Source organism: Lampris incognitus, chromosome 16, assembly GCF_029633865.1.
Source record: "Lampris incognitus isolate fLamInc1 chromosome 16, fLamInc1.hap2, whole genome shotgun sequence".
Lineage (NCBI taxonomy): Eukaryota > Metazoa > Chordata > Actinopteri > Lampriformes > Lampridae > Lampris > Lampris incognitus.
Window position 1 is genome coordinate 38,175,688 of NC_079226.1, and position 27,686 is coordinate 38,203,373.

Sequence of the window (27,686 nt, forward strand, 5' to 3'; positions counted from 1 at the left end):
GAGGCGATGTCGCCCCTGAACCCCCCCCTCTCCGCTCCTCTCATCCCCTCATGAATATGAAGCGCCTTAACGGGGTGGGGGGAGGGTGGGGTGGGGGATAAAGGCCGGCCCCCGCGCTGGAGGCGGACTCACTCAGCATCCGAGCTTTCGTCAGACTCGTCGGTGCTCGTGTAACAGAGTTCGTTACACCCGTGCGGCGGTCGCCTCTTGTCTCGGGCTACACCGGCGGTTTGCGATCGGCACGAAATGGCGCTGAGGGAACCCCTGTCTCGTCTCCTGCGGACTCAGCTCAGCCACGTCTGCCGACAGAGCAGGGCGCACTCCGTGGCTATATTGGGCGCCCCGTTCTCCAAAGGACAGGTGAGGCACACGAACCCCCCCCTCTCATCACCCTTGTAACGGGTACAGGAAGTGTGTGATCCACTCGTTGATTTCATTTTTTTATTGTTATTATTGTTGTTTTTTTTTGGTACAAGCGCGTCACAGAGGTGTCACCGAGCCCCCCCTCCTCGCGGGTTTAGAGCTCGCGGCTGCGCTTAACGACACATTTGTATCTCCCCCAACAGAAAAGAAGAGGCGTGGAGCGCGGCCCCAAAGTCATCAGGGACGCGGGTCTGGTCGAGAGGCTCTCGAATTTGGGTAGGTGACGCGGACGTCGCGGTTATGTAACAGGCGGAGGAAAGCAGCCTACAGGTTTCGCCTTGGTCGCGTCGACCACCCACCCCCCCCCCCTCTCCCGATCCCTCCTCCTCCTCCTTCTTCTCCTTGATGCCCCCAGTGCCGTCGAACGAGGGTACTGAGAATCGATCGGCGTGGTTACTTCGCCTTAAGCCCGGGCGTGGGGGGGGGGGGGGATTTCTAAGACGTGTCTGATCGGAGAGCACGCTGTTCCTCCCCTAGCCGAGCCGCATGTTGGGCAGGGTGGCGGCCGTGTGGCGCATTATTTCCACCCGCTGACGTCACCGCCGAGCGCGCACGCTCGTCATTCGAAAGCCTTGTCCTTAATGTCAGACAGTCCCACTGGGGGGGGGGGGTTAAATTTCCCACGTAGGCTACAATGGGGTTTACCAAAAGGATCAATGCCACAGAGCGGCGTAACTGAAGGCGTTATGCGGGGGGGGGTGGATCTGGTGGAAAGAGGAGAGAAATATCCTCTCCTCGTCTACTTAAACATGCCGGTCACTTTATTTTTGCAAGGTAATCCTTGTCTCATGTGTCCAGTCATCAGCTGTTGATGAGATAACACCGGCTGTTGCGCAACACCCCCCCCCCCACACGCACACGCACAGGGGAATCCTATCTATAGTGCTGAGAATGTTTTTCCTGATGCAGGACGTGGATAGCTGGCACACTTAGCAGAACCGGATTTGTCTCTGCCCACAGGCACAACATGGATGTGCATGCTTTTTATGGCCCTAGATTACGTCCAGTAGCCTACAAAAACACAGTCAGTTTCAACGTTAATCTTGTTTTTCTGGTGGGGGAGACCTCCCCCCGTAGGGGGAGGGTTCCTCACCTGCATTTCTCTCTCGTCTTTCTTCTTTGTCATTAAAATGTTAATCACACCACGCCACACAAAGCACATCGTGGTGAAAACAGGCGTGAAATCTGCTGGCCCCAAGAAAAGTGCAGGCTCTTTCCCGTTGGAAATTCAGTCGTCGGCAGAATAGATTAAAGCAAGGCAAAAAACGTTGTTACAGTCATAATACAACAAATAGCCGCATTGCGTCATGAAAAACTAACTTGTTTAAATATAAAGAAACCTCACCAGCTATTCCTTTCAATAAGAGTGGAAATATACTGTGGGGAGCCGGCGTGGGAGAAGGGGTCGAGTGGCAGAGATCTCTTTAATGGCAATAGCTCGGTGGGAACTTTGAAGCAGGCCTACATCTCCTCTACCAGCCTCTCCACCGTCGTGGTGGCACTCTGATGCGGCACCGCATATGCCTCTGGACACTTTGTGAAGTAGTCCATAGCCACGAGGACATAGTGGTTGCCAGAGTTGGTGACGGGGAAAGGCCCAAGGATATCTACCCCTACTTGCTCCATTGGGGCCCCCACAGAGTACTGCTGCAGTGGGGCGTGGTAGCGCCAGGTCAGTTCCTTCTGGGTGGTGCAGGAGTCGCAGTAGTACACGTGTAGTTCTACGTCTCGTCAACAGTCAGGCCAGTAGAACTGCCCCGAGGCAGTGGAGAGTCTTGGCGTTCCTGCAGTGCCCTGCCCCCACTGAGCAATTGATCAGCTGGAGAACCTGGGGACAGAGCACACGGGGCACCAATAGCTGCAGGAGGTCGCTCCCTCGTCTGGGAGCTTGCCACCTCCGGTAAGCCAACCCGTTATTGAGCTCGAAGTTGCCCCATTGAGAGTTGTAGGGCTTTACCTCGGACCCCAGCGCTAAGACCTCTGTCCACTGAGGGCACCGTCCCGTCTCCAAACAGCCCCTCGCCAGTGCCAGTGCCAGTGCTGCTGGCTCAGTTGCTGCGTGGTCAACGGGAATCACTTCCTCGTTACTGTTGGTTGGGACATCTGGCCCTGCTCTTCTTGCCACTGGCAGTAGCGGCACTCCAATGCCGCACAGGGGTGCCAGGAGAGCGTGTCTGTGTTGCTATGATGTCACCCGCCCAATGATGGATTTCAAAGTCATACCCTTGAAGCACCTCCAGCCATCAGACCACCTGGCCCTCAGGGTGCTTAAAAGTTCAGGAGCCAGGTAAGTGAGGTGTGGTCTGTGTGGATGAGGAAGTGGCTGCTGTGCAAATACAGCCAGAAGTGTTGTACTGCCAGAACCACAGCCAGCAGCTCACATCAGGTGATGCAGTAGTTCTTTTCTGCCCAACTCAGGGGGTGACTGAAGAAGGCCACGGCATGCTCCCCATCTGCTCCCCCCCTGGGAGAGGACAGCTCCGATCCCTACATTGCTGGCACCAGTGTCCATGATGAGGACTTTTGGGCAGCAGGGTAAGCCAAGACTGGAGCTTTAGTGAGAGCCACCTGGAGTCAGGTGAAGGATGCAGCACAGGCATTGTCCCAGTTGCATGGCTGGCCCTTGTCAGTCAAGCAGTGGAGTGGACTGACGATGGTGGCGAAGTCCTGGGTGAACCAGCGGTAGTATGACATCAGGCACAGGAACCTTCGCAGCTCGCCAACGTGAGCAGGGGTTGGCCTGTCGCAGATGACAGCCACCTTAGCTGGCCCGACGAATGGCAGCAAGGACCTCACACAGGTTGGACAGGGCTCGGTAACAGCGGTAACAGCGGTCAGTCGGCTGGGGTGGATGTTGCCTGGATGTTGAAGGCCATCGCCGAGACTGCTGTGGTGGAGGCCAAACTTGGTAGACCTCTTCTGCGTCCTGCTCCTCCTCCTCGTAGTTGGCCAACCTGACAGGCTCTCTCCCTCTTGGTGGCGACGGCGGCTGGCTAGCTGCTCCCTGCTCTGGTCAGTGAAGGGTTGTTGCCCGAATCACCTCTCCAGCACCATGGTCAGGGCCTGGAGGTCCCGCTGCTCCGCTGGGGCTAGGTTGAGGAGCACCTACAAAGTCTTTCCCTCCAATGCCAGAGCCACGTGGATGGCAGCTTCTTTGTTACACCATCCGCTGTGCCATGTCGCTAGTTGGACTTGCGAGAAGTACGGCTCTAGCTCTGTCAGTACTTGGGCAGCTTGGCTGGTGTTCTATGTGCAGCAGCCTTCCCAGTCGCTAGGGGGTGGTTGGTGGCAGCGGGCAGCAGGTGTTCCCCTGTATTAGCCCTCCTGGCCTCTAGGGGGGCGGTCAGTGGCAGCGGGCAGCAGGCATTCCTCTGTATTGGCCCTCCTGACCTCTAGGGGGCGGTGGGGCTGCAGTGCACTGGAGCCATCAGTGTAGGCTGGAAAACTTTCACCTCTGGCAAGGCTATGTCTTTTGCCATGCCAGGTTTTCCAGGCACCAACGGGGCCGCTCAGTGTCCCGCTCCATCTCCAGATCTCCCTCCCCATTCTTCAGCGAAATCCCACTTCTGACGCCAGTATGGCAAGCCAGTGTGAAAGGAGTCGAGAGGCAGAACTCTCTTTGTAATGGTAATTCCTGTGTCCCATACACTGCAGGACACCGGGAATGCTCTTTTATTTGCACACCAAAATGGTTACCGTGGGGGAGCTCAGAACAGGCAGAATCAGGGTCAGAGTTGGTGAGAAAGAAAGAGTTCGTGGAAGTAACTATGACAAACTGGCAGGCAATGGATGATTGAGACCGGTATAAGTACTGAAGAACTGCTGCAGGTCGGTTTAGGTGGAGAAATGGCAAAAAGACTAGAGTAGAGAGTGCTGAAGGACTGAAGGCAGGGACAGAGACAGAACGGGCAAGGGAAACACACATGGCCTAAGCAGGAGTCATGACAGTTTTAACCTTAGTTTTAATTTTGGAAACTCTTGTGATTTTACCTCATATTGCTGTAGGCTATAGGATCAACAAGACTTGAATTCAAACCGTTGGTTGTGAGGTTGTGAAACACATGTTCCTCATATTTTTGTCCAGGCAAAAATTCCCAACCTGGCTCTCTGCATGTGGCCGCCTAATCATCCCCTCATGTAATGATTCCTCCCTCTCCACCTCAACCTGGTGTGTGGTGAGCATTCTGGTGCAAAATGGCTGCCATGTATCACCCAGGTGGTGCTACACGCTGGTGGTGGTTGAAATGAGTTACCTCCTTCAATGTGAAGCACTTTGGGTGTCTAGAAAAGCGCTATGTAAATGTAATATTATTATATTAGTATTGTTATAAAATTAATGTAGGCTTCTGACAGCCTAAACATAACTCTGATAATTCAGACTGTAAGTTTACTGTAACCGTGACTCGGCGTACCTTGTTCCCGCAATAGATGCTCACGATTGCATCGAGACGAGCTATTCCTGTCCTGTCTACTAATGGTAAAGTGGTGGCACATTCGTTCCCCTTGGATCAGCAGAGTAACGCTACACCTCCGCCGCGGCTCTCATTCCCTGGCGAGCCCTACCCACCCAATACGGCGGATCGCATCACTTATTTACTTCAAGCTCCGCATCCTAATCTAAATGGAAATCTCGGGGGGAGGGGGGGCGTTTAATACGCCCATCTGTTTAGCAGCCTGAAACCTGAGCCAAGTAACTGCGGAAAGTGCACCGTAACCAAAGTTCCAGAAGAGTTAAGTGAGTCCGGCTTCGCAATAAGCAGTGTTTTGAACCGGGCCAGCGGACGTATATGTTTAATCAGGCCGGAGAAAATAGCGGTTATGATGCAGTACTTCCATAGGCCTACTGAAAGGGATGGGTCTTTTCTCTCAAGAAGTGGACCTTTTCATTGTGGAATACAGATACTATATGTAAGTCAGCCTTTAATCTAGTACTATGGGTACAAATACCTAATATGATGCTAACACTTGTACTTCGGTGAAAGGATCTCATAATAATCGATATCTCAGGCTTGAACACATCATGAGTTTAATTTGCTCCTGAGGTAACTGCTGCTTGGTTTCAACGAATACACTAGCTTTCTGATAAGTGATTTTACAAAGTGTGCGGTTGTTGAAGTGGCTTAAATTCCCCCTATGCCACACCAACCCCCACCCCACCCCCCGAGTCAGGCGTCTCCCACAATACACATGCGAACGACCTAACCTTCTTTCACATTTAAATATGATTTTCTCCAAACAACACGTTTTTTTTAGCTCAGTATTTTTTTTTATTTGCCCCCCCCCCCTCTGCTGATCCGGGGAGGGTCTGCAGACTACCACATGCCTCCTCCGATACATGTGGAGTTGCCAGCCACTTCTTTTCACCTGACAGTGAGGCGTTTCACCAGGGGGATGTAGCGCATGGGAGGATCACGCTATTCCCCCTCCTCCCCGAACAGGCGCCCCGACCGACCTGAGGAGGCGCTAGTGCAGCAACCAGGACATAAACCCCCATCCGGCTTCCCACCCGCAGACACAGCCAGTTATGTCTGTAGGGACGCCCGACCAGGCCGGAGGTAACATAGGGATTTGAACTGGCGATCCCCGTGTTGGTAGTTAGCTCAGTATTTTAATTACATACAAAGATAATAAAAAAAAACGGAAACACCCCGCATTCACAGCAGATCTCTCATGTGTTCCACAGACTATCCGGTTCACGACTTCGGAGACCTCAACTTCCACCACCCTGAGAAGGACGAGCCGTTCATGCAGGTGCCGTTCCCGCGCACAGTGGGCCGCGCCAACAAGCTGCTGTCCGACGCCGTGAGCAGCGCCGTCGGGGCGGGACACACCTGCGTCATGCTGGGAGGCGATCACAGGTAACCGTCGCAGTGGCAAACGCCAGTCCCAGCTGCCCCTCAACTCACTGAAACGCAGTGTAATTGAGACCTGCTGTGGAGATGTGCTACTCGTGTAGTCAGGGGTAGATTAAATGACCCTTTCTGGCACTCGGCGGTTTGATCTATCTGTACTGTGTCTTCAACGTAGTGTTTAGAGCGTGCTGCAAAAAAAGTCCTCCTGCAGTAACGAGCGAGCGGTGTGAGTTTCCCACGTGTACGGCGTACTTACTCAGGAATTTTGACTTGGCAGTCAGCGCAAGAACATAAAGTCACAAATGATACAATTAATACAACATATGTGCAACAACATGTAACGCAGCAATGTAGCGCAACTGGACAGGCAAGTACTTGGATGCTGCAGAGTAAAAGCACTAGCTTAAACCATGCAGTAAAGTTAGCATTCTTGCACGTTGTTGGGATTTAAATGATTTGGTGCAAACTCAAAAGAGGGTGATAATGAAGAGTGCTAAAAAAAAATACTAAAAGAATATCACAGAAAAGGTGAATCAGTTCATCTAGACACAAGGTTTATCGACAGAAACGTGTCATCGCTCATCTAATGCCCCTTTTCCACTCCATGGTACCGGCTCGGCTCGACCCGACTCAACTCGACTCACAGAGTGTCGCGTTCCATCACCGTAACAGTACCCTCTCAGTGGAGCCGCAATGATTTTGGCACCCGCTCCACCAAAACGCCGGTACTTTCCAGTAATGGAAAACGGAAAAAGTCGAGTCAGGTTGAGCCGGTACTGTGTAGTGGAAGAGGGGCATAAGTGACCTCTTCGGTCTCAACTGACTGCAGGTATCCCCACCCTTATCAACACTACAGTGGCATAACGACCGAAAGCAACGACCGGTTTCATATGCAAATATGGGCGTGACCGTTAACTAGAGTTACAGTGGCCACGTGTACTGTTCACACAGGATCGGGGAATAGTTGCACTCACGGCATCGTAAGATGGTGACAGATGTACTCTGAGGGCTCCGACACACCAGGCCGACCAGTGTCGGGCCGTCGGTGAGCGTCCGTGACCCTGGTTTTTGCGGTGTGTCCCGCACTAGTCGGACCCCTGTCGGCAGCTTTTCGGCCGGTTCGGCATGTTGAGTCGGCGGAGCCCGGCGGTGAGGGAGATCGCTCCGATTGGCTGTTCAGCTTAGCGAATCAGTGCAGAACGTAGTACATGCTAGTTGGCTGTCGGCTGCAGTCTTCGCGGTGTGTTCAAGTGCTACTTTTTGGCCCAGACGGCCTCGCCGCTAGTCGGTTTGGCGTGTCTGGGCCCTAAGGCCCTCCACGGTTCAGGGATGATTGTTCCTTCTTCACATAGTTGACTTGTAACTCCAGTCACGGCAATTTGCATATGAAACCGGTGGTCGTTTTTGGTCGTTATGCCACTGTATTGTTTATAAGGGCGGGGATACCTTCCGTCAGTTGAGACCGAAGAGGTCACTTAGATGTGTGATGCCACGTTTTTGTCAGTAAACGTCGTGTCCAGATGGACTGATTCACCTTTCTGTGATTTTCTTACCTGGGTTATTGAGCGTGCATTAAGACATACTGAAAGAACAGTGCTTGAGTGTAGCCTACCTGACCAGGGTGGGGAGAAGGGGGGGGTCTGTGTGTGTGTGTTTGGGGGTGGGGGTATCATCATGGACTGTTAGACTAGCCTGGCTGGTTGAGCAGAGAGAACGCCACGGGGAAGAGACCGTTCAACATGACATGTTTTAAAATGGTTGATGTGCTGCACTCCCAGCCTGGCTATCGGCTCCGTGGAAGGCCACGCCCAGCAGTGCCCTGACCTGGGCCTCATCTGGGTAGACGCCCACGCTGATGTGAATACGCCCATGACCTCGCCCTCGGGGAACATCCATGGTCAGTCTGTGGCCTTCATGCTTAAAGAGCTGCAAGACAAGGTAGAGGGAATTCAGTTAGAGTCAACATACGGTAACACTTGAAATTACAGGTCATTCATTACACACAACTACCCAAGTCATGGCAAAGTGCAATACATGTAAGAGTGAAATAGATGTAACTGAACTATGATGAGGGGTAATTGCTGAGTAACAAATAAGGGCTTTTCTGGGGGCACCCCGGTGGCTCACCTGGTAGAGGGGTACCACATAAGGCTGAGTCCTTACCGCAGCGGCCTGGGTTATGTGTCCTGGTCGCTCCACTAGCGCCTCCTCTGGTCGGTCGGGGCACCTGTTCAGGGGGGAGGGGGAACTGGGAGGGAATAGCATGATCCTCCCATGCACTACGTCCTCCTGGTGAAACTCCTCCCTGTCAGGTGAAGAGAAGTGGCTGGCGACTCCACATGTATCAGAGGAGGCATGTGGTAGTCTGCAGCCTTCCCCAGATCAGCAGAGGGGGTGGAGCAGCGACCGGGACGGCTCGGAAGAGTGGGGTAATTGGCCGAATACAATTGGGGAGAAGGAAAAAAAAGATAGAAAACACTTAATGGTCAATAATAATAATAATACAGATGCCAAATCTGCTACTACTACTGCTATTACTTCAACAAATAAGTCATCTTGAGATATTTTAAAACCGTTAAAAACACCTAATAGACAATATAACAATAACGATAACAATAATTCCACTCTAGTTGTTTGTCTGCATATTTTGATTTTTAATTTTTATTCCAAACCGTCCATCACAGATGCCAGACATCCCAGGATTCTCCTGGATGAAGCCCTTCCTGTCCTCCAGTGACCTGGTCTATATCGGACTGCGAGACGTTGACCCTGGAGAGCAGTGAGTACATTTGGTTATTCCAGGACCCCACTTGGTGGGTTTGAACATGTTTCTGTCTCCTGTTGTTTTTCTCTACGGGAGCTAGATTGATGTCGTTGGTGATATTTCCATATTTTCTTTGTCATGCAGCTACATCCTAAAGAACTTGGGTATCCAGTACTTTTCCATGAGGGACATCGACAGACTTGGCATCCAGAGGGTCATGGAAGTCACCCTTGACCACCTTTTGGCGAGGTAAAATCTACTGGCTTATTTGATTCCATTTATGGTTCCCTTCATTTTAAAGCGCTTCAGTTATTAGTCTCGTTTCCATGTTGGGTGTTTTGGAGCAGATGCTGGCCTATGTACGGCCTGAATATTGACCTTCACGTTGCTCATCTTCTCAAACAGGAAACAGCGGCCAATCCATCTGAGCTTCGACATTGATGCATTTGACCCCTCCCTGGCTCCTGCCACGGGGACACCGGTGAACGGAGGTTTGACTTACAGAGAGGGGATGTACATCACAGAAGAAATCCACAACACAGGTACTTCTAATGGGACCGCAGGCAACAACGACCATTTTCAAATAAAAGCTGGTTTTCTTTCTTCATACGAGCTTAACACGCCCCCCCAAAATATAGATGATTGATGGTGTACCCCCTTATATTGATCCAGTAATTTGATATTGTAGCAAATTCAGGGGGCAGCCGGGACGCGAACCCGGGTCCAGTCGACTAAAGGGTCCCACCCGGGTTCCCGGCTGCCCCCTGAATTTGCTACATTGGTGTCAGAAGTGGGATGGTGAGACCGTGAGGCCATCGGAAGCGTGAGGCGTGAGGGATCTGGTATGCTTAAGTGCGGGGATGCGCTTCCCGAAGGAGGGGGTAGTGTAACAGCCACGGATGTGTAGACTCGCTACCCTTGGCTGACAGGTCGGACCCTTTAGTCGACTGGTGAGTGCAGTTGTCCGTGGTGCGGGAGACCCGGGTTCGCGTCCCAGCTGCAGCGGTTCCCGGCTGCCCCCTGAATTCGCCACAGTATTTTGACTTGATTAACTAAGCTGAAGCTGGACCACATTAACCCCAGTATGCACAGTGACTTTGGCTCTTTGGCAAAATGCATTTGTTCTTTACAATAAACCATATTATAACAATTGAACTGACACTTGTCTAGAGCGGCCTGCAGCGAGTTCACTTTATTCAAGATACATCAAATAGTGAAGTCTGAGGTCGAAGTTGCAGCATACTGATGAGAAAAGTCTCTCACTGAAATGTTGTTTCCAAAAAAAAAAAGGGACTCTTCTTTTGAGATTACAAGGGCTGGGTATGCTATCTTCTGAGATGGCCGTGAGGATCGCTTTGACCCAGGACGACCCCACGTACCCTATTGTTTAATTCCCACGTCCTAACACCGCACTGTGTTGTCGCGTAGGCCTGCTGTCAGCCATGGACCTGGTGGAAGTGAACCCCGTCCTGGGAGCCAGCCGCGAAGCCGTGGAGGCCACCGCCTCGCTGGCAGTGGACGTCATCGCCTCTTCGTTGGGACAGACGAGGGAAGGAGCTCACGTGCCCGTCCACGAGATTCCCTCGGCCAAGGAAGACACTGAGCAGCTCCGACTCTGAGAGGGAGGGAGCGGGCGCGACGGACTTTACGGACTTGATGTCCCCGAGCATTCCAGAACTTTTGAAGGAAACGTGAATCCGACTGTAGCTAGAGCTGTAAATATTCATTTCTTTCTCGCTGTAGTCGTAACTCTTATGTTCAACCGTTAGTCGTGTCTGAAGACACCGCAAACGCACGGAAGGTCCTCGCCATTATAACGATTTAAGCGCTCGCCGCTACTGGTGAGACAAAGCCTTTTGTGACACCATTACTCAAACCTTTGTCAGTGTTTTTTTTTTTTTTTGAAGTGGTATTAATTTCAAATAGCAAGACTAAGTCGTTATGATTCACTATCAGTTCCCCCGAATAATCCAGTTTGCAAAGGGTCGTTGCTGCTACAAATTAAGTGGGCATGTGTCTGGTTTTGACAAGTAAGTTGCGCCCCTGCCCCAGAGGCACGATATTTTAATTGGACGACGAACAATAATGTTATTTTTGCTCGGATAAAAAAAAATTTGCACTTTTGGACCAGCTGTGGTTATTCTGTTTTCTCTAGTTTTTTGTACTTGACAATGAAACTACGTGTTGTGTATTTACTTTGTATTATTTACCGGTTACATCGCTATGGATTGGCTAGCACGCTACAGGACCCAGCATGTCGGCCCGTGTGCGGTGGCTGTGATTGAAAGGCTGGCAGATTAGTCATCTCATCAGTAACGCGTTCGCCTTTGATGTGACCACTGGATAACTAGTGTCGGGAATTAAAAGGTAGCTTTTTGGTCTTCGATGTGACCACTGGACGACTGTTGTCGAAATAAAAGGTAGTATTTTGGTCTCGTGACATTGTGATCATGTTGTGATTGTGTGTCTTGTTGCTTAGTTTTTCTTTTTTCCCGGTTTACAAAAATGGTCTGAAGTACAAAGTTCCAGCTGCTAAGTTGTAGCCACCATACTGGAAAAAAACCATCAATAAGGTCAAATGATGTTTGTCAATTTATGTGAAATTTCTTTATCAAACATGTTTCCTTACCACAAACACACACACTCAACCCAGCAGTGAGGTGTGACTCCCACACTGGGAAACACCCAGTTGACCAGAGTACTGACACTACTGCAAATAAAAAATAACCTCGTCGCCTACTATCTGAGAAGTACCTTTATCCTAACAGATGCTGTTGGCACGGCCTGATGTTCAGGGCTCGGTAACAGCAGGACCACGGCGGACGTTTGTGTGTGTGTGTTTGTTTCTCTTTTCCTCACTGACGTGTTTGGTAGCTTTCCCTAGAAATAAAAGCTACAAAATAACTTAAGAGTTAAAGGTCGGCTTTCGTACTGTATACCCTGTAACACAAAATAAAATAAAACCCCAAGTCTGGCTCCAACAGTCATTTATGCATCATACAGTGATTGGACAATGTTAGTAATGGTCAAATATTGCATACATATATGGAAGTTTCAACACTTTCTTACCATTCATAGCTCTCTGACAGGCGGATGGAGGATTCAGGCCCTCGCTAGTCTCAAATTGGCAAGTACGTGAACAAAGTGCAGCCGCTTGGAAACCGGGCGTGCAAACTACCCACGCCGCTTCATCCGTCAAAACATCACAGCACGGGAGTAGCTGTTTTGAACGCTCATCAACAACAGAAAACACATTTCAATTGCCCCAAGTTGAGAATTCATAAACCTGCAATCCCAAATTTGTGTACCCCGAGGCATGTAAAATATTTCCACGACAATAACTGAAAGAAATACTTCCAAGTATTGCTGTCAGTATCATTCCATAGGTGAGGGAACGTTGGAACAGTCTGACCTAAAAAACACTCCACGTGGAAACTACTGGGGGAACCGGAGCTGCCAGCGCTCGTGTCTGGAAGCTTCCGCCATCCTACGAGACGTGATGGTCTCAGATCATTGTTGGAGGACAATTCTAGTCAGATAAAACAGTGCAACTCCAGCTTTAAAACCGATATATAGTTCTTTTAAAACAGTGCCTAACACAGGCTGAGTAACTTCACATTAAAGCAACTTCTTCTCCGCCCACCTTCCAGGTGAGGTCCTCTTTTAAGACTGAACCATCTGGCTGTCCTCCAATCTGCCCCCCCAATCTGAACAAAAAGTCTGTGGAATGCAGGAGGGCAGAATTATTGCGACTGCAGATTCTTCTTCTTCTTTAGCTGGAGAGTCAGAGATGGCGAGAGGGGTGCTCTTGGACGGTGTGGGTTTCTCATGTCCGAAAGAACTTAAGGTAGACCACAGCACCCAATACGGCCAGCTCCATTAAAATGATAATGGCTAGCAGCAACTTGTTTGTCATTAGGCTGCAAAACAGAAAGAAAAAAAAAAGTCAACAATAAGAATTCACTGGATTTGCAGATGCAGGAATCTGCATAATTTTAATTACCAGGCAAAACAAGCGAATAAGAATTTGTACTGATAACATAGGGACATAGGGTAGCACAAATTCTGTGCAAGAAGAAAAGTTAGTTTTTGTTGGTCACCCATTCAATTTGCACTTACATGGTGTGATGCTACAATACAAGAGGAAAGGGTCAGAAAGCCGCATTCTAAACGTAGGAGGATTAAAAGCATTAAATTATATCTAGAAAAGGGCATGAAAGAGACATAGAAGCAAAAAAGACTTCACGTTCAGTGACGGCAATCTAACGGTGCTGGATATCAGAAAGTATAATTGCTCTTCTCTTTCTGTCCCAATTTATTTTCAAACTTCCTGCACATTTCAGCATAAAAGTAATCAACAATAGTAAATTCGGAGAGCATAACTGATTTGAAAAGTGGAAATCTAATAAGAAGCAGCACATACCGACGTGACATGGCACGGAGGATCTTACGGCTTCGACTCAGGTTCTCTCCAGTATTCTCCAACTATAAAACAAAAAGAGGCCCCATAGAAACACGACAAAATGGTAGTATTACACTGACCAAACACAGACTATAAATATTGAATTTCAATATGTATGTAATGTAAAATATTTCTGTCAAATATGTATATCTCACTTGACACCTATCTAAGACATCTATCGCTGTATCTCTAGCCATATCAAACATCTAATATCTATCCATCTATGTAAACACCTATTGTTCATCTATTGTCAAACCAACCAGTTCTATCCCACAATGTTTTAACCCACACTGACCCAAACCTGTCTTGTGGTTTACCCCTCTGCTATGTACAATTGCTCTAATGTTTATCAGATTTATTTTTTGAAGAAATAATGAACCCCAGCACCCACAATATCTAAAAACGTTGTCTTTTTCATGTGGTAACCATCACCGAGGTTGTTAAGATAACGTTCTCACTGTCAATAGTTAACACTCTCAACTTACTCGATTTCTGGTGCGGTCCAGCTGTTCCCTCTGCTCACCAAGTTCCTCAATGATGTCAGCACCTATCTGGTCCGTCTCAGTGGCGATCCGGTGGCTCCGCTCGATGCTCTGGGTGGCGTTGCTGAGAGACTCGGTGCCCTGGAGCAGCAAGGCCCTCTGTGACTGCAAGTATGTCTAACAAACGTGGGCAAATATTGACGGTTACATAGGAAGTGGAAGGACCAAAGTCAAAGCTCCAAAACAAAACATGGAACAGTCCTTCCTATGTCCTGGCCTTGCTGACGACTGTAAAAGCATCCACTGTTACTGATAATAATAAACGTATCCAGATGAACTGACTCAACTTTCTGTGATTTCCTTACCTGGATTAATGAGCATGCATGAAGACACTGACTCAATATGGCTATGCTACAGAGTCCCATACTTACACTTTGCTCATTTTGGGATGGATAGATGCCATGAGGACCTCCCCCCATTGGCCGGGCTGAGAACCCAAGGCCTGGATCCATGCTGTTAATGTCCCTCTGCAGCTTCCCCAGATCTCGACGGTATAGGCGCAGCTTTGTTGACATAGTGTTTCGGAAGGAGGGAGGGGCAGTGCGCAACTCTTGGTCCATTCCTTGCAACTGCAGGTGCACAATAACAAACCTTGAGTTCGCCCCCTCCGTGTCGTTTGCCAGGGAAATTTACAAAACAGGGAATCGCTGGGATTACCCCGCTTACCGCCAGTTCAAGTGTTCAGACATAACAATAAAGAAAAAAAGATTTCCCATTTTTACATGTATGGGTCATGCTGGCATTAGGAGACGGGATTATTTGTTGAGATTCTTGAATTGATTTTCATACCTTTACTAATGTGCTTATGACGCACATACTGAATTACATTTACTGTAGGACTGAGAATATAGCTTAAATTCAAAAATGGCATGGTGACAGTGTATTACTATTGTTATTATCATTAGTCATTGAAATACTGATAGGATTTCAGTAAGGGTGCATGGGGGGGGAGAGAAAGAGAGAGAGAGAGAGAGAGAGAGAGAGAGAGAGAGAAAGAAAGAGAGAGAGAGAGAAAGAGAGAGAGAGAGAAAGAGAGAGAGAAAGAGAGAGAAAGAAAGAGAAAGAGAGAGAAAGAAAGAGAGAGAGAGAGAGAGAGAGAGAGAGAGAGAGAAAGAAAGAGAGAGCGAGCGAGCGAGAGAGAAAGAAAGAGAGAAAGAAAGCGAGAGAGAGAGAGAGAGAAAGAGAGAGAAAGAAAGAGAGAGAGACAGAAAGAGACAGAAAGAGAGGGAGAAAGAGAGAGAGAGAGAGAAAGAGAGAGCGAGAGAGAAAGAGAAAGAGAGAGAGAAAGAGAGAGAGAGAGAGAGAGAGAGAGAGAGAAAGAGAGAGAGTCACACACAGTCTGAAGAATAATAGAGGAGTTTCCTTCAATCATTTGTCTATAATGGCGCATATTTGACGATCTAAATCCGTATATATTCTCTCCCATACACGAGTACTGGAATGATCCTCAAAAATGACGCGTCCCGAATGGGTTCAACACGGGACGAGTTTATATGGTAACATCCCCCATGACAGGAGCATGCCCGGCTCTACGGGAGGGGACAGTCTCACAGCTCACCGGGTCGTGACGACACGCAAGCGAGTTCGCTAAAAGCGAAATACGCCAACGTGCACACAGGGAGCCGAACTCACGAGAAAATAAACTCTTCCACAGGCCGGCAGTTGCGCCCCCAAGGGGTGGCTGCAGCCACCCTGATACGATCCCTGGCCCCCCCCCCCTGGCACGAGGCGCATATGCAGAATATGCTTCCGATTATGCAGAATATGCTGCTATCTGATATCTTACATTAGGTGCTGTTCATTTAAATGAATAATGTATTGTAACATGCATGGATAAGAAGACACGCTGGCCGCTGGCTGGCGGGTCTGACCCTTTAGTTTAGCGGTTAGCGATGCCTCCTGCGGTGCGGGCGATACGGGTTCGCTTCCCGGCCGCGGCAGTTCCTGTGGTTGCCCCCCGAATTCGCTACAGCATATTTTTCTTAACTCTCATATTGACAGTTTTCCACTAGCCTACACAGTACACTATAGTCACGGCTTTTGGTTTTGGTGTGCCACCCCAAGATTTTCAGTGGCCCCATTTGCCCCCCCCCCCTATGAAGCATTCCTGGGGGCGCCACTGCAGGCCGGGGAAGGGGCTGATCGTGTAACTCAGTGGTTCTCAACCTTTTTGGGGTCCTGGACCCCCTGCGTATTTTTGATCTACCCTGAGGACCCCTCCACCTGATCTTGGGGGAGGGGGGTTGCAATTTGATAGAAACGGTAGAAACTGCATTTTAAATTGCATTATAGCATTTATTCACTCTTTGGGGCAAAAATAAGAGCTTTCAGTTGTAACTTAGATATAGTTAACAAAACAGAATTCTTATGCAGTGACTTTCAGATATATGTAACGAAACAGAATATGTATTCAGTAACTTTCAGATATATGTAACAACACAGAATATGTATTCAGTAACTTTCAGATATATGTAACAAAACAGAATATGTATTCAGTAACTTTCAGATATATGTAACAAAACAGAATATGTATTCAGTAACTTTCAGATATATGTAACAAAACAGAATATGTATTCAGTAACTTTCAGATATATGTAACAAAACAGAATATGTATTCAGTAACTTTCAGATATATGTAACAAAACAGAATATGTATTCAGTAACTTTCAGATATATGTAACAACAGAATTTTGATGCAGTAACTTTTAACAATGCGAACGGGAGCGAGATCTCTCATTAAAATACAATAAATTACACTTGTGAAACAGATGTAATTAGAGAACAAAGTCGTGTTACCCTTTATAGTTTAGGTAGATAAAGGTCTCAGTCACATTTGAGTAAAATAATCCTATTTCTATAAATGTCATAGGATCTTTTTTTTTTTCAAAGATATTTTATTTTCATGGACCCCTTGCAATTACACCACGGACCGCTAGGGGTCCGCGGACCCCCGGTTGAGAAACACTGGTCTAAACTCACCACTTCTTCGGCCTCTCCCCGTCTTTCGTCGAAGGCTCTCACCAACCTCTTCCTCTCCTCTGCAGACGGGGGGACAACACGAGAATACACACAGTTCAACAATTGTGGGACAGCCCAACGTCACCCAAACCCGCCCAGAAGAGCTACGCCGGTTTACCTCCGTGGCATCTGAGGAACCGGTCCGGCATCAGCGACAGCTCGTCGTACAGGGACGTGTATATTTCGTGCAGCTTCTCGAACTCCTCCGACGACATTTTTCGCGTTGCCGTGTATCAGCTGCGGCTTTGTGAGAAATGCCTCGTCTTCGCTATAAGGCGACGTACCGCGACTCAACTTACTGATGTTGTTACGCTGTGTGTGTGTGTGTGTGTGTGTGTGTGTGTGTTGGGGGTGGGGGCCTAAATCAGATCCTCAAGACTTCCGCTTACCGGTCCTCGTGACCAAGGCGGCCGTGTATAGCGCCTGCGCGGGTCCGCGCCGAAAAGGAAAATCGGCTGCGAATATTTACACCGGACGTGCGATTTCTAGTCACCCCCAAAGTGTCCGGAATAGGCCACCGAGAGGAAAACACGCTCGGCTTATTTTTCTAAAATGGCGTTTCCATTGGCCCGTTTAACAACAGGCACCAACTTGGCCGCCTTCGCGCGGGCGCTCTGGGAAACGTAGGTTTACCGGCGCCTCGGCGACACGGTTTCTTGCGTAACCAACGAAACATTTTCGTTGTGCGGCGATTTCGTTTCAGCCTCAAAAGCTACGCAATGCGCCGAGCCTTTAAGCCAAGATGAGCAAATTTGCCCGCAATAACGTGCCTTGCAAATGATGATGGGGCGGGGGGGGGTCCCCGTTATTTATCCTTGCTCGAAAATAACTTGCATCAATTTGAACTAGAAATTGGTGCGCAAACGAATCTGCACCTAAATACGTGGGTCAGCGTAACCAACGGGGGGTAGTAGCTTCATAAACTACAATCCCATGAATCTACGTGGCTGGAGCGCCGCTGACACCAGCTACGAGATCGACCACTTTCACACGAGCTTGCTGTGCCCGCAGAACCGTGACGGCCCAGCCGGGAGGAGGAGGGGGGGGAGAGGAGATCGCACGCCCGTGTCGTCTCACGATGGTGCTCTTATTGATAGTCGCAGGCCTCGGGGTGGTGATCCTGCTGACGATCCTGTTTGCCCCTCATATCAGGTAGGTAGCCTCGGTAGCTCGCGGGGAGTCGGGCGCCGCGCGCTTACTCGCTGAATGTATCCGCTGAATGTATCCGAAAATGTATCCGAACGTTCGGATACATTCAGCGGATACATTTTCGGGATACACGGCACATCACGAGCGCAAATGATGCGCTCGTGATGTGCCGTGTATCCCGAAAATGATGCGCTCGTGATGTGCGGAGCGACTGCGTCGTAAACTTGTTACTTCGGTCAGCTCGCGTGTCCATGATTAGAAGTGATTTTCTTTTTTAATATTATAAATTCATTACACACCGTCGATTGATCACCCCCCCCCCCTCGTCGCGGAATACAGTCGGTCGAGGGGGGGGGGGCAGTGATTTGCGCTGAGGTCAGCTGGGTGTCCTTCCCATCGGAGATGCTCGGACCTGTGGGAAGGTGGCGCGTGGGCGGGGTTAGATTTGTATGCGCGAGGCCGCCGGGCCATTGGCGACGAGGCGGCGCTTTGGCAGCGTGGGTCGACTTGACGTTGCGCGTAATCATTAACCAGACTACTAGATGTGAACGGTGGAGGCCAGGGGCCTCGCGTGTCAGTCGTTACTATGGGCAAGCGTGTGCTTACACACCCGTGGGAGGTTTTAGCCCTGAAGTTTGTCTCAGAGACCAGTGTAAACTACTAATAAGACACGTGAGCCCCATGGTTAACGGGTCTGACCCTTTAGCCGAGCGGTTAGTGACGTCGCCTTGTGGTGCAGTACACCCCGTATCGAATCCCGCACCGGGCAAGAAAATAATGGGTTACACTGGTAACCCCTGAAAGGTAGACACCGACTGGCTACCCACTGGTGCCTCTGCAGGCCTGGGTGATGGCTCGTTGCAATAGGTAGACCAGTGTTTCTCAACCGGGGGTCCGCGGACCCCTAGTGGTCCGTGGTGTAATTGCAAGGGGTCCGTGAAAATAAAATATCTTTTAAAAAAAAAGATCCTATGACGTTTATAGAAATAGGATTATTTTACTCAAATGTGACCGAGACCTTTATCTACCTAAACTATAAAGGGTAACAGGACTTTTTTCTCTAATTACATCTGTTTCACAAGTGTAATTTATTGTATTTTAATAAGAGATCTCGCTCCCGTTCGCATTGTTAAAAGTTACTGAATACATATTCTGTTGTTACATATATCTGAAAGTTACTGAATACATATTCTGTTTTGTTACATATATCTGAAAGTTACTGAATACATATTCTGTTTTGTTACATATATCTGAAAGTTACTGAATACATATTCTGTTTTGTTACATATATCTGAAAGTTACGGCATAAGAATTCTGTTCTGTTAACTATATCTAAGTTACAACTGAAAGCACTTATTTTTGCCCCAAAGAGTGAATAAATGCTATAATGCAATTTAAAATGCAGTTTCTACTGTTTCTATCAAATTGCAACCCCCCTCCCCGAAGATCAGGTGGAGGGGTCCTCAGGGTAGATCAAAAATACGCATGGGGGTCCAGGACCCCAAAAAGGTTGAGAACCACTGAGGTAGACGATAGATGCTAAGAGGAGGGAATTACAAATAACCATCATGCTTTGCTGTTGACTGTCAAGACAATCTGAGGGCTAAAAAATCCCACGGGTGTGTAAGAACAAATTTGCCCACAGTAACGACTGATACGCGAGGCCCCTGGTCTCCATAGATTCCACCAGTGACAACGTAACAGAACGGCCACACACCAAATTAAGAGGCTTACCTGTAAAATCATAAAGTCCTTTAACACCTTTGTCACATCCATTTATGACACATACTTCTCGACAGGAAATACGCCGCTGGAGGAGTCTGCAAGTCTCTGGGCCGTCTGGATGGGAAAACGGTCCTGATCACAGGGGCCAACACAGGGATTGGGAAGGAAACGGCCCTGGACCTTGCCCTGAGAGGTGATACTGTTGGTCCCCCTTGACCCCCTTTAACCCCCCATTAACAGCCCTCCCAGAAAAACAGTAATCCCACGCCTAAAATGTCAGCACTAATCGGTTGCTGTTTGTCGCACCATACATCGAGAGTATTTGCCACACTCTCGGCTTACTGTCAAGTTCGCCATTGCACTCGTTGGTATTGCTCGCTTGTAATGTTGTCGACAAGAAGAAGTTTGACTACTGTTGCGTTCGTCCAGTCTCAGAGCCCGTGATAAGCAATCTGTGAAATGCCCAAAATTACGAAATGTACATGTATCTTTTCCTGAGAGACCAGGATAATGACAGCGGTTATCGTTTGCCAGGGGCCCGAGTGATAATAGCCTGTCGGGATGTGAATAAAGGCGAGGAGGCTGCCGCCGGCATCCGTGCCGTGTACCCCAACGCGCAGGTGGAGGTCCGGGAGCTGGATTTAGCGGACACCTGCTCCATACGTGCCTTCGCACAGAATCTCTTGAGAGGTATGCTGTCTTAAGCTGCATAATACGTGTACCGCTCTCGTCCTATTTACTCCACTCGGGCTTTTGAACGATTGGTGTGATTTTATCCTTCACATTCTCTTCTTCTCCAGATATCAACCAACTTCATGTTCTCATCAACAACGCTGGTGTGATGATGTGTCCATACATGAAAACCATAGATGGGTTCGAGATGCAGATCGGAGTCAACCACCTGGGTGAGCATTCACTTAAAGTGAGGGGAACAAAAATAGGGACCCGGTAACATAGGAACTGAATAATTGATTGATTGATTGATTGGATTGATTGATTGGTTAACTGACTCATCAGTTCATTTGACTGACTGAACATTTTCAAAGTTATACTGCATGCAGAGCACAATGGATAAGAACAGTCAAAACCTACCGCGTTTTAGACCACTTAGCCTGGAGTATTTACTCGAGTCTACTCTGAGAAGACTTCAGAAAGCTTTGTCAAAATGATTTAGCCATCCGGTTCTCTTCCAACACCTTCAGAGAAACGCAGCCCCTCTGACCAACCAGAGGAGGCGCTAGTGCAGCAACCAGGACACATACCTGCATCCGGCTTCCCGCCTGCAGACACGGCCAATTGTGTCTGTAGGGGCGCCCGATCGAGCCGGAGGTAACACGGGGATTCGAACCGGCGACCCCCGTGTTGGTAGGTAACGGAATAGACCGCTATGACTGAACTGGTTTACCTTCTAATGTAACCCAGCTGGTATACAAGCCCCACCACTCACTGAATAAAAAGTAGTAAGATGTGTAGATTTACAGAGCCTGCAGAAGTAACACCTTCAGCTCGAAGTTCTCGCCTCTTTTCTGTAACCATGACAACAACCGTGTTCGGTATTCAGCCAACCGACGATCCCTTAACCTGCCGGGTGTGTTCCTCACCTCTACCAGGGCACTTCCTGTTGACCTACCTCCTGATTGGCCTGCTGAAGCGCAGCGCTCCAGCCCGGATCGTGGTGGTCTCCTCGCTGGCGCACAACTTCGGCTGGATCCGTTTCCACGACCTGCACAGCCAGGGCAGCTACAACAGCGGCTTAGCGTACTGCCAAAGCAAGCTGGCCAACGTGCTGTTTGCCAGGGAGCTGGCACGCAGACTCAAAGGTTGTTAACACGCACACACACACTGAGGATAAGGACAGGTGACCTGCTCTGCCCTGGTAAACAGGGAGGAGGGAACAAAGAGGATGAATGGTGCATTGTGGGTCGAGTAGCGGTGATCAAAACAGGCAACTCTAGAGCATTACTGCTGCCAGGCAGAATGTCTGAGTCAGTTTATTTTAATCTCGGTTGGCATTGCCGGACCACCATTCGCATGTGAAAACTGGTGGATATGTTTTTAATAAATAATAATAATAATAATAATAATGCTGAACCGAGCTCTTAAATTGGCAAGAGATCACAGGCAAAGTAACCCATACAGGTTTTGTTAAACTGAGGCAGATTAATAACACAATTTAAACACTTTTGCTGTTGTTATTAGCCATTTGTATTCCTCTCTATCCGTAAACCAGTGTTTTTACCATTCACCCACTTCAAGCTGCCCATGAGAGAGAGTGAGCGGCGTCTCCATGGAAACCAACCTCCTTCCTCTTGGCTCTCTTTCACAGGTTCCAGTGTGACTGTGAACTCGGTGCACCCGGGGACGGTGAACTCGGAGTTGACCAGGCACTCAACCCTCATGACAATCCTCTTCACGGTCCTCACCATGTTCCTGAAAACCCCCCGGGAGGGGGCGCAGACGTCCGTCTACTGCGCCGTGGCAGAGGAGCTGCACTCCATCTCTGGGAAGCACTTCAGGTAGGCCGCTGGAGACGGGCTTGGCCGCTGACTGGATTTACCACAACACCGGGGACTACATTCAGCATGAATACATTAGAAAACAAGTTTTGTTTTTTTTTGTGTTTGTACTACTACGTACAAAGAGCCCTGTGATGGCCTGGCGGCCTGTCCAGGGTGTCTCCACGCCTGCCGCCCAATGACTGCTGGGATAGGCTCCAGCATCCCCGCCACCCTGAGAGCAGGATAAGCGGTTTGGATAATGGATGGATGGATGTACTTGCACAGAAATCAGTTTGGTGTGATGCCCACATAAGAGACCCAAGGGACGTAATGCCACATTCGAAAACTGAGAAGATTAGGAGTGTATTAAATGGGGCGTCCAGCTAGCGTAGCGGTCTATTCCGTTGCTTACCAACACGAGGATCGCCGGTTCGAATCCCCGTGTTACCTCCGGCTCAGTCGGGCGTCCCTACAGACACAGTTGGCCGTGTCTGTGGGTGGGAAGCCGGATGCAGGTATGTGTCCTGGTTGCTGCACTAGCGCCTCCTCTGGTTGGTCAGAGTGCCTGTTTGGCGGGGGGGGGGGGGGTAGCGTGATCCTCCCACGTGCTATGTCCCCCTGGTGAAACTCCTCACTGTCAGGTGAAAAGAAACGGCTGGCGACTCCTAATGTATGGGAGGAGGCATGTGGTAGTCTGCAGCCCTCCCTGGATCAGCAGACGGGGTGGAGCAGCAGCCGGGACGGCTCAGAAGAGTGGGGTAATTAGCTGGATACAGGTGGGGAGGAAAAGGGGGAGGAGCCAAAAAAAGAGTGTATTAGATGACTAAGAGTTTCTAGAGAAGAGGGGTGGATGGCATCCAGGGCTAGCTCATACATACAGGCCAAATCGGCGATTATCTAGAGCGGCACTTCTGCCAGGTCGGCCAAATGTACCATTTCAAACTGCAGAGTGCTGCCCGCCCCGCAGATCCGCATCCACTCATGTCCAGCATTGTGAACCAGTTGCATGTGATGTTACATCACGCTGTCAGTCAACTTGCCGGTGCTGACTCGAGTTTAGATTTGTATGGTGCTGATGGGTAGGCCCCGAGAGATTTTTATATGAGCAAAGTCTTCAACCAGGTTCAAGTGCAGAAGCCAGACTACAAACACCCTCAGAATGACCAAACCTGTAACTTCATATAGTTTTAATGTATTTTGTTGTGATTTCAGTGAGCTGGCAGTCTGGATGGTGCACATAGTTTTTTCCTATACCTGTGTGTGTGTTGGTGTACATGAGAAAGAAGCATCGCATTGAGAGATTTGCATCCATTTGGTTTTGGGAACTGAAATGTCGAATCCAGCCAATCAGGTCACACCGTCAGTGTAACTGTGTGAAGTGATGTCACAGCTGTCTGGAGTTTGAAGCAGCTGGTGTGGTTGGTTGCCTGTGCAGCAGGTGGCATTATACCAGCCCTTCCAGCTGACAGAGACAAGGCCATTAACAGAATGCCTTAAACATAACACATAAATGGGATGATAACGACAAAAAAACCAGAAGCATTTGGATTGTGCTCAGCTAGGGGGACCGGAGGGTGTGCTGCAATTATTGAGGCATCACATTACTCAGCCTCCCTGGTAAAGTCTACTCTAGGGTGCTCGAAAGGAGGCTCCGACCGATTGTCGAACCTCGGATCCAGGAGGAACAATGTGGATTCTGTCCTGGCCGTGGGACAACGGACCAACTCTTTACCCTTGTGGAAGTGCTGAGAGGGACATGGGAGTTTGACCAGCTAGTCTACATGTGTTTTGTGGACTTGGAGAAGGCTTATGACCATGTACCCCGGGGCACCCTGTGGGGGGTACTGCAGGAGTGTGGGGTGCCAGGGCAGTTGCTACAAGCCATCCGGTGCTTGTATAACCAAAGTGAGAGCTGTGTCCGCATTCTTGGCACAGAGTCGAACACGTTTTCGGTGGGTGTCAGACTCCGCCAAGGTTGTCCCTTGTCTCCGATTCTGTTTGTGATGTTCATGGACAGGATCTCAAGGCACAGCCAAGGTGAGGAGTGTGTCCATTTTGGGAACCTCAGAATTGCATCTCTGCTCTTCGCAGATGATGTGGTTTTGTTGGCTTCATCAGAACGTGACCTCCAGCGCGCACTGGGGAGGTTTGCAGCTGAGTGTGAAATGGCCGGGATGAGAGTCAGCACCTCCAAGTCTGAGGCCATGGTTCTCTACCGGAAAATGGTGGATTGCTCCCTCCGGGTTGGGGACGAGTTGTTACCTCAAGTGAAGGAGTTCAAGTATCTCGGGGTCTTGTTCACAAGTGAGGGCAGGATGGAGCGGGAGATTGACAGGCGGATTGGTGCAGCATCAGCAGTAATGCAGACATTGTACCGGACCGTTGTGGTGAAGAAGGAGCTGAGCCGGAAGCTCTCAATTTACCTGTCAGTCTTCATTCCAACCCTCACCTATGCTCATGAGCTTTGGGTAGTGACCGAAAGGGTGAGATCGCGGATACAAGTGGCTGAAATGAGTTTCCTCTGTAGGGTGTCTGGGCTCAGCCTTAGAGATAGGGTGAGGAGCTCGGACATCCGGAGGGAGCTCGGAGTAGAGCCGCTGCTCCTTCGCGTCGAAAGGAGCCAGTTGAGGTGGTTCGGGCATCTGATCAGGATGCCTCCTGGGCGCCTTCCTTTGGAGGTTTACCGGGCATGCTAACTGGGAGGAGACCCCGGGGTAGACCCAGAACTCGCTGGAGGGACTACATGTCCAATCTGGCCTGGGAACGCCTTGGAATCCCCCAGGAGGAGCTGGAGGGCGTTGCTGGAGACGGAGATGTCTGGGGTGTCCTACTTAGCTTGCTGCCACTGCGACCCGACCCCCGAGAAGCGGCTGATGATGAATGAATGAATGTTGGCGAGGCTTCCATTTTTGTAGTTTTTAAGTGCTGGTTCAGTAAAATCAGGAGTCTCTGGAGTGGTTGAATAATTAATTGAATAATGTTCAGTCTTTTCATAGGTCTGCTGTTTCCAATGTGTTAATAGAAAGAGAATTATCGCCAAAATACCAATGGAGAAAAATTAAGACCTTAAACTGGCATTATCTGTGATGAAATAACCCCTCTCTCTCTCTCTGTCTGTCTCTCTCGCTGTCTGTCTTTGTCTCTTTCTGTCTCTCCTCTCTCTCTCTGTCTTTCTGTCTGTCTCTCCTCTCTCTCTCTTGCACTCTGTCTGTGTCTCCCTCACACTGTCTCTTTCGCTGTCTGTCTTTCTGTCTTTCTATCTCTCTCTCTTTTTGTCTGTCCGTCTCTCCTCCGTCTTTCTGTCTGTCTCTCTCCCCTCTCCCCTCTCTCTCTGTCTCTCTCTCGACCTGTCTTTGTCTGTCTCTCTTGCACTCTGTCTCCCTCACGCTCTGTCTCTGTCTCGCAATCTGTCTCTCTCTCACCCTGTCTCTCTCTGTCTCCCTCACACTGTCTCCCTCACGCTCTGTCTCTCGCTCCATCTGTCTGTCTCTCTCTCAGTGACTGTGCCCCGGCCTTTGTGGCTCTGCAGGGGAGGAGTGAGGAGACAGCACGGAGGCTCTGGGACGTCAGCTGCGAGCATCTCGGCATCGAGTGGGAGTGATTCCAGTTTCTTTCTGCTCCCCGCCATCTGTCTCAGCTCTCCGGAGTCCTCCTCCTTTCCATGATCATCCATTTCCTGGTGGTTTTTCTGTACTTCAGCGTTACTTTGTCAGGACATTTCAGCAGACTGGGTGGGAGTTAAAAGTGGCACCATGATGAGTTTTTGCTCTTTATGTAACAAGGCAGAATTTACGTCATAATAACTTGAGTGTTTTGGGTTTTCCATAACAGCCTTTGGACGGCTCCCCAAACCCACACCACCCGGCTGTATTCATGCGTTAACTCATACTCTGGTATAGTTTTGTGACACCACGTGACTACAGCCTTGGCAAACAAGCAACTCGGTGAATTGTAATGCTGCAGAATACTGTGACGGGTCAAGCCAGGGTAAATTATGAGCCTCGTTCCCCCAGTTTCCCCTTCAGTTGCTCCGCAGCCGGACTACTCCCGTCAGGACCCGTCTCCAGAGAAGCGGCAAGCGCGTCTCTGTTGCTTTTTTACGCGAAGGAAATTGGCAAAGTATCGGAAGAACTTTGTGTACTTGCCACGTTAAAATTATTTACTGCTTGAAGACAACAGCCGAATCACGACTCTCTTATCGTCTGGGAGGACTCTGAGGAAAAATGGTGCATCACGACGTTTAACGGCTTCACCGCAGCAGCCGGTGAAGAGTGAAGAAGAAGAAACGTGGTTGTTAACAAGCAGACTAAGCTCCGACACGGCCTTTACCAACCGACACCACAGCGTCGACAGTTAAAACTCAGGGTCAACCATTTTGTAAATGTTTTTCAGCAGTTGAGAGGCTAACACAGCAGCGCTGCAGTCTCCATGGCGACTGTCTCATGTGAGACGGATCTCTGGGATGGATTTCCTGTGGTCAGACACCAACGCAGCTACCCGTGTCACCCTAGTTTTCCGTAAATTGAACAAAAATGATGTGAAAATTAAAATTCAAACCCTTGTAAAATTTACAAGCGAACTTTGCATTTTTGGGGTAAAAAATTTACTTTCGTTTGCCAAAATCGAAGTTACCGGACGAACTCTTGCATTTCCGAGCTTAGTTATGTTTTAACATTCCTCCCCCGTCGCGTGTCCTTCTCAGCATTCACCACAAGTAGGCTGCCAGGTTTATGGCCGTTGCTGTTTTATACGAGAGAAACATGCCTTTTACTAGATCTACATTCATGCCAGGAGTTGAATGTTTACACTTGATGTAAATAAATGAAAACGTTAATAAACCCTGGCTTGTACTTGTCCTTATTAGAGACGTATTTGGCGAACATCAGATGAGTTCAACCAGTGTTGTCGTCAACAAAAATTAAAAGCTTTACAGAAGGGGCGTCCAGGTGGCGTTACGGTCTATTCCGTCGCCTAGCAACACAGGGATCGCCGGTTCGAATCCCCGTGTTACCTCCGGCATGGTTGGGTGTCCCTACGGACACAATTGGTCATGTCTGCGGCTGGAAAGCCGGATGCAGGTGTGTCCTGGTCGCTGCACTAGCGCCTCCTCTGGTTGGTTGGCGTGCCTGTCCGGGGGGGAGGGGGAATAGCGTGATCCTCTCACATGCTACATCCCCCTGGTGAAACTCCTCACTGCCAGGTGAAAGGAAGCGGCTGGTGACTCCACATGTATGGGAGAAGGCATGTGGTAGT

At 49.3% G+C, this 27,686-nt stretch overlaps 3 protein-coding genes across 3 annotated transcripts; 2 read left to right on the forward strand and 1 right to left on the reverse strand.

Moving 5' to 3' along the window:
* Positions 1-120: 120 nt before the first annotated feature.
* Positions 121-11,163, forward strand: arg2 (arginase 2). Its single transcript, XM_056296521.1, has 8 exons — positions 121-360; positions 567-639; positions 6,107-6,281; positions 8,054-8,213; positions 8,960-9,054; positions 9,184-9,288; positions 9,445-9,581; positions 10,468-11,163. Exons 1-8 carry the CDS (start codon positions 247-249, stop codon positions 10,656-10,658), a joined length of 1,050 nt encoding a protein of 349 aa, XP_056152496.1. The 5' UTR covers positions 121-246; the 3' UTR covers positions 10,659-11,163.
* Positions 11,164-11,729: 566 nt separating this feature from the next.
* vti1b (vesicle transport through interaction with t-SNAREs 1B) lies at positions 11,730-17,389 on the reverse strand. Its single transcript, XM_056296522.1, has 6 exons — positions 17,180-17,389; positions 17,023-17,081; positions 14,415-14,612; positions 13,987-14,160; positions 13,463-13,524; positions 11,730-12,959 (listed from the first exon to the last, which is right to left on the reverse strand). The coding sequence occupies exons 1-6, from the start codon at positions 17,274-17,276 to the stop codon at positions 12,866-12,868; spliced, it is 684 nt and encodes a 227-aa protein (XP_056152497.1). The 5' UTR covers positions 17,277-17,389; the 3' UTR covers positions 11,730-12,865.
* A 173-nt stretch (positions 17,390-17,562) lies between these two features.
* Positions 17,563-27,396, forward strand: rdh12 (retinol dehydrogenase 12). Its single transcript, XM_056295248.1, has 7 exons — positions 17,563-18,213; positions 20,010-20,128; positions 20,470-20,625; positions 20,736-20,840; positions 21,546-21,755; positions 22,262-22,451; positions 25,932-27,396. The coding sequence occupies exons 1-7, from the start codon at positions 18,140-18,142 to the stop codon at positions 26,032-26,034; spliced, it is 957 nt and encodes a 318-aa protein (XP_056151223.1). The 5' UTR covers positions 17,563-18,139; the 3' UTR covers positions 26,035-27,396.
* Positions 27,397-27,686: the final 290 nt, after the last annotated feature.

Excerpts from the sequence above, each read along its gene's own strand:
- rdh12 (XM_056295248.1), top strand. The coding sequence starts at position 18,140 with ATGGTGCTCTTATTGATAGTCGCAGGCCTCGGGGTGGTGATCCTGCTG. Across the intron at positions 18,214-20,009 it reads CTGTTTGCCCCTCATATCAG|GAAATACGCCGCTGGAGGAG; the intron begins GTAGGTAGCCTC and ends ACTTCTCGACAG. Across the intron at positions 22,452-25,931 it reads ATCTCTGGGAAGCACTTCAG|TGACTGTGCCCCGGCCTTTG; the intron begins GTAGGCCGCTGG and ends TCTCTCTCTCAG.
- arg2 (XM_056296521.1), top strand. The coding sequence starts at position 247 with ATGGCGCTGAGGGAACCCCTGTCTCGTCTCCTGCGGACTCAGCTCAGC. Across the intron at positions 361-566 it reads CCCCGTTCTCCAAAGGACAG|AAAAGAAGAGGCGTGGAGCG; the intron begins GTGAGGCACACG and ends CTCCCCCAACAG. Across the intron at positions 640-6,106 it reads CGAGAGGCTCTCGAATTTGG|ACTATCCGGTTCACGACTTC; the intron begins GTAGGTGACGCG and ends TGTGTTCCACAG.
- vti1b (XM_056296522.1), bottom strand. The coding sequence starts at position 17,276 with ATGTCGTCGGAGGAGTTCGAGAAGCTGCACGAAATATACACGTCCCTG. Across the intron at positions 14,613-17,022 it reads GGGGAGAGGCCGAAGAAGTG|TTGCAAGGAATGGACCAAGA; the intron begins GTGAGTTTAGAC and ends GTGCACCTGCAG. Across the intron at positions 14,161-14,414 it reads CATCCCAAAATGAGCAAAGT|ACATACTTGCAGTCACAGAG; the intron begins GTAAGTATGGGA and ends CACGTTTGTTAG.